The sequence below is a fragment of the Sparus aurata genome, chromosome 9 (assembly GCF_900880675.1).
Source record: "Sparus aurata chromosome 9, fSpaAur1.1, whole genome shotgun sequence".
Classification (NCBI taxonomy): Eukaryota; Metazoa; Chordata; class Actinopteri; order Spariformes; family Sparidae; genus Sparus; species Sparus aurata.
Window position 1 is genome coordinate 31,016,639 of NC_044195.1, and position 6,166 is coordinate 31,022,804.

The 6,166-nt window shown below is 44.1% G+C and overlaps 1 protein-coding gene across 2 annotated transcripts in view; it reads right to left on the minus strand.

The window, feature by feature from the left end:
* The window catches only part of tns1b (tensin 1b), a 173,932-nt gene extending 167,949 nt beyond the window's left edge, over window positions 1-5,983 (minus strand). For both annotated transcript variants that reach the window (XM_030427833.1, XM_030427822.1), the window contains exon 1: window positions 5,866-5,983. In XM_030427833.1, coding sequence (XP_030283693.1) covers window positions 5,866-5,961 — 96 coding nt within the window. In that variant the 5' untranslated portion in view covers window positions 5,962-5,983. The remainder of the gene's footprint in view (window positions 1-5,865) is intronic.
* Window positions 5,984-6,166: the final 183 nt, after the last annotated feature.

Sequence of the window (6,166 nt, forward strand, 5' to 3'; positions counted from 1 at the left end):
AAAATAAAGGATGAACGAGGTTGGTAAGATTTTATTGATACAAAAATAGGAGTGTACACGCACATCCAGACCAAAAAAGGAGTCGAGTGTAAGGAAAATATTCATGTGACTGCGAATATTTTCGGAGTTGCGTTCAACGGATGAAGAGCAGGTTTGCTCAAAACTTCACTTCTTTGGTGCGTCGAATTATTTGAATTTTGGAACCCTGTTGTTGTTGGAGCTGTTGTTGTGGTTCATGCTTGAAGATTTTATTGATATCTGTGAGTCCTGATCAATTTTGTGCTGCAGCCTGAGAACAAGCTGGAGCAGCCATCTGTCTGTCATCTAAAATGGATGCAAAGAGACGATATTTACAACAGGATTTGCTTTCATTTAGGGTTTTCTTAGTCGTATAAATAAATCTGTGAAGCCTGCCTGCGTGGCGCTGATGTTATTTCAGCAGGGTATTTTTCCCCCGCTAATGGAGGTGCTGCTTCATTAGGAAGCAAACGCACGGCATTCCTGGAATTTAACCCCATGTTGTGAAAACGCACAGTGCAGGTGTTTCCACCCTTAACGGAAACGATCGTTTTACAGACGTTACAACGAGCAGTGTTGTCACCCGTCTTTGTGAGAGGGGTCGCGTTTACCAGCAGCGTAGTTTGAGTTTGAAGTCGTTGTTTTGCACTGTGCAGCTGTCAGAACATCACGTCAGCACTGATAAAAGGGACGGATCAGTTTAGGAGTTATATAGTAGTACATTTTTTGTTTTTGTTACTTTAGAATGAGCAGGTCCTCTACTACAGAGTCCAACATGTTGCACAGGCATGTTTCTACAGTAGCCTAGAAGGGACAAACCAAACGCTAGAGGGTCCAGAGACAGTGGAAGATGTAGGTTGTTATCTGCAAACATACTGCTAAATCCCACTTAATCCTACACACTACACCTTTAGATTTGATATTTTATAAATCTCAAATAATTGCTTTATCATTGTAAGCTGGTCGTATCTATTCGTGTTAGCGGTTGTGTTTGTTTACATCTGCTCATAAATGCATCGTAAGTTTACAAATGCATATGGAAACTGCTCTGATCACTGATTTCTTTCCTGTTTCTTCATTCTCTACATGTTTTTTTCCCAACTTTCGTGATCACTGCGCACAAGATTCTCATGATGTGACTGGATCGAATTATCCAATCCCTTAAATGTCTGTTGGGGCGGACGTAGAGCAGAAGAGAAACCAGTTAAAAGTGTGAGAAATCATAACGGCTGCTTGGTCAGAGCTGGTTTAACCTGCTGGGAGACGCATGTGAGCGACCACATCAAGACAGACAGACAGACAGACGCGGGTAAGCAGACAATCAAACTCTACAATAACTTAACTCTTTGAAATCTCCTCTTATTGTCTGAATCGTCACTGCAGCGTCCTCTGCCCCGACTGTCATGTGAAGAAGAGGTCTGTTATAAGAAGCTTCCTCCCTCTGAGATAAAAAGGTTAAATTCCTGTGTGCACGGGCACCAACAGGTAAAATGACAGGGGTTAACCTTGCTGAGGCTTCAGAACCCTCTGCCGGGTCAAGCACACACCGGGCACCGCTCCACAGAGGAACACACAGAGAGGGTCTTGTTCTGCGGGCCCATGTGCGGGTCAGCGCCGGCAGGTAGGAGTGAAATGATAGGCCTCCCCAGAGACGCAGCACAGAGGACGCACTGTTTCCACGCGGCTAAGGCATCCGCTGGAATGCAATATGGGGCGGCAGGTAACTCTCAGTTCACCGCATACCTTTATCGAAAATCTTCAAATCCGAGGAAAGCCCCCGCCTGCCGTCTGACACTTTGGTGGGAATTCAGCAACAGAGGCGGACAGAGAGCGGGACCTGACAGGCATCAAACTGAACCAAGGATTAGTTTCTTAAGGAGGGAGAGTCGGCGCGGCTCCTTATGTTGGTCTGCCCGTAACGTGAAACCCACTGAGGGGCTGAAAAACAGATACCTGACCTAGATATTGACATTTGATATGGTTTTAAATGGCTGTTATAGTCACCATCATGTTCGTGTGTAACAGTAAAGATAACTGCACTTCTAGTGTACAGCTTTTATATCAAAACGTAAAAAAACAACACAGCACAGCCTCGCATATCTGCTCACATGGGTGTGGACTCTTATCCTTGGTTAGATAAAACTAAAAAGAAGAAGGAACTTTATCTCGAGACCAATAAAATGTACATAAAATGCCTCACACGCCTCCCTCCGATGCTGCTGCAACAGAAACAGAGGGTCAATAAACCGTCAGCTTATCAGCTCATATGTCGAACACGTTGGCAACGCTTTGCTGCTTCATACACAGCAGCAGACGCTGTGGAACATGAGCACTGCATCGGAGTCCAATCCACTCCTAATTTCTCTCCGGTCTTCCTCTGCCAAGTATCTGAGCTCCTTGGGTGTGTTCTCATTTATTTTAAAACAGAGCGTTTAAAGTCTGTGAAAAGACAGATGTGGCTCGAAATAGACGGGGATTTTCTCCAAATCGGGCGGTGCGAATCGAGATGAAAACACCTGCGTTAACCGCAAATAACTCAATTTCATGAATGCACAGATGCAAAGAAAAGAAAAGGTAGATCTCTTGTGACACTGTGCTCGCTCTGAATATGAATCTTGCAGCGGTGGTCGGTGCCACACAGTGATTACATTAACGCCCCGACTGTCTTTTCGTCAATCCTCAGTTGGACGACGGACGCTACAACTACAAACTGAAGGTGTTCGCCTTGTACAGCAGTAGCGGAGTCGCACCACAGAGTACAGTTACATTTCACTTATCACGTGATGAGAGATGACCAATAAGACTATGGCAGAAGATTTAAACGCAATGCTAACGGTGAAATCTCAACGTTTGTGAGGGAAAGGAGTTGGTTACCTCACTGAGAAGTTGGAGGTGTGCAGCCTGTCAAATAAAAGCTTTTTAGCAATCCTTCAGGACAAATTGCTGCCAATCTACTGATGACAAAAGCAGGTATTTTGGGGGGAATCTTCTGAACATTTTTCAGCGTGTCCCTGACGTGTTTTGCACAGCCTGATAATGCATGATCTTCATTTGCTGCCATTCTTGCAAGTGTGTCTGTGCACTCAGGTTACGTTCTGTTCCTCTGTAAACCGCACGTGCTGCCGTTATACAACAACCTGTAGATTTCAAAACACACAGCGCACATTCCTCTTGAAGCCTATTCAAGACCCCCTCATCTGGTTCAAAGACTCGTCTGTGTGCTTTGGTTTTACATGAGGGTTTTTACTTTCTGGGGCGATTTTTATCGCTCATCAAGGTTCTGCACGGTGGGCCTCCCTGAGCGCCGCTGACAGGAGCATCCAAACTCTCTTCTTCGTCTGGGAGACAAACCGCAAGCATCACACACGCACACACACACACACACACACACACACACAGAGCAATTACCACAGGAAGCATATTGTCTACACCTGAGCGCACCTCCGACCCAAATGTAAGCATGAAGAAAAAAGAGCAAAAGGTATGCAGAAGAATGGTACGCTGACAAGCATCTGGCTAGGTAAAAAGCTCCAGAGATGAAATCCAGCACAGAGCAGCGATGATCAGCTCTACATTTTCCAAACTTCTTCTAAAAATGTTCCTTTTGAATCTGATTGTTTATCCAAAGCGTGACTGACACTTGGCTACTTTACTTACGTGACTATTTTCGACACTTTAGCACCACTTCATTACTTCGACCACAGCTCTGCTGGCAGAGACGGGGCATTCATTTCCCACCGCTCTCGGAGCGCCCGCAGCCCTCCACGCCTCCCTGCCAGCTGTTTGTCTGTGCCACCAGGGAAAGTCATACGAGAGGCCTAGAAGTGTCTCCTCGGTGTTACTTCCCAGCAGCATCATTATATTACTATATGTCTGTGCTGTGGCGGGCAATAATATGTTTATCAAATCAGCAATAAAAGGATTTTCCACCCACATAATTATTATACGAGGCATCATCGAGACCAGTGATTCCCAACCAAGGGTACTTGAACCCCAGGGGGTCCAGTTGCAGCCCCGTCAGGGATTCTGGCAGATTATGGAAATAGAAATTATGGTCAGATTAAAAAAAATATATCCACACGTTCGTATTTAGGAAAGAACATTACCAGCAAAATAGGATATTCTAATTGAAGCGTATTTATTATCACGCTGCTTAACTCCAGCTGCACAGAACCGTCACCGTCCTCAGTCAGCTGTAAAACCTTGTCAATTCTGTATTGACACCCGAAATGGATAAAGAGTTGAAACACTTTCTTCTATAGCCCCAAGTGGTTAAAGTCCAAAGTTAAACATGGCATAATCTGCTCAATACAGTAAGAGAATAAACCTAAACATGGATGGGTCGAGGACAATGTCAACACTTTAAAATTAATAACAATACGTAAAGCCCGGCCGATACTCAAATTCTGGTGTTGATGCTTTTATCAATAAAAGTGAATAAAAGCGTGCACAGAGTGATTTTGGGGAAAGATAATTGATCTGAAATCTCATTTCAGGTTGTCAAATATTGCTGCATTTGGTTAGTGGGTCAGGCCAGCAACAAACTCAAGGTGTGAATATCTGACGACCTCAAACATCAATTCTTACAAATTCGGTGTTTCCCACACATATATCTAACTTGGGCGGTTGGCTCAAGTATATTCAGCGACACATTTCAGCATTTTTTAGTTTTATTTTCTAATCGCATCGCATATTGACGCAGCTGTCTCACATTTTATATGTGTTTTATGTGTTTTTGCAGCATTCAAGCTGAACGATAAGACTGCAGCTCAAGAATGTTGCCACTTATTGTTTGTGACCATGGTGACTTCTGCCCAAGTTGATATCATGTGCATAAACTCTACTGAGTTGTTCAAACTATCTGGTGAGAATTCCTGTTTTTGTTTAAATCACAATGTAATTTTTCTCTAATTCCGTGCCGCCCTTTGTTGTTTTAATGAGAAAAAAAGGTGGTGTCATGAAATCAGAGCCTTTTTCTGTTGATCTCACACCATCAGTTAAGTTTAAACATTCACCCTAATACTTCACACCATATCACCTCTATGAAAACAAGGCCTGTACTCTTTGTTATCTACTTAATATAATTATTAAGAGCCACAAATTGGTGTCATGACGTCACACACAAGATCAGACTGAGCCCAAAGGAATCTGTATGTGTGGATTTCTCTGAGTTGATGAGAAGGGAGGTCGTTCATGAGCTCTGAAAAAACACTTTCAAATGTGTGTAAAAGTGTGAGATTGACTCTGATGGAAGTGAAATGAAGTGAAGTGAAGTTCGGGGTCAGACGGAGGAGGTCACAGGTCACTGACCACATTCCACAGGGCAGAAAATTAGAGCCTCGGGCTGCAAAACACTCCTAACGTCACAACTTAAACACATTTAACCAACTAAATAACAAAACCACCTGCGTGATGAAGAGGATAATCAATTATTTCCATGACATCAGTACAGGCAGGATCCCTCTGATCCTGTGCCTTTTGTCATGGAGTGTAAGCATGACTGAACTTGGACTTCTTTATGTTGCCTCTGGCCCTCAGTGTGGTGAATGGTTTACCTCATTCACTCACTGAAGCAGCGTCTGAATGCAGAATGTCAAAGCAGGTATTAGTCACACAAAATACCTGGACTGATGGTTGTAAACAGGCTGCTTCTTTACTTATGTAACCACCGGCTACACTCTCTCTCACTGTGCACTGACTCAAACGTGCTTATTACTGCAGGTTAGAGGGACTTCATGTTGAGTTTGCATGTGGAAAGCAAAGGTCGAGATTTCTTATCGTGATCTTAATCATTTGGGTCATAAATCATATACATGGACACCCTCATCCCCTGCTACTTCTCCTTACCTTCCTCTTCTTCTTCTCTTCTTCTTCCTCATGTTGGTAAACAGGCATTTGCAGAAAGTCCTCTTCACAGCAGATGAAGCTCACTGTGCATCCCATCCGAGCAGAGCCAGAGCAGAGCGCACACGTCCAAACCCATCCAAAACTCCTCCACTCGGTCCTCCTCTGCTCTCTCCTCCTCTCCTCTCCTCTTGTGGGGGAGCTGTTAGGGCTTTATTCCGCTCAAACGGGCGACAAATGTGCGCAGTCGGGCTGACATCACTGCGGTGTCACTGGAGGAGGACTAAAAGAAAGTTCTGGATAA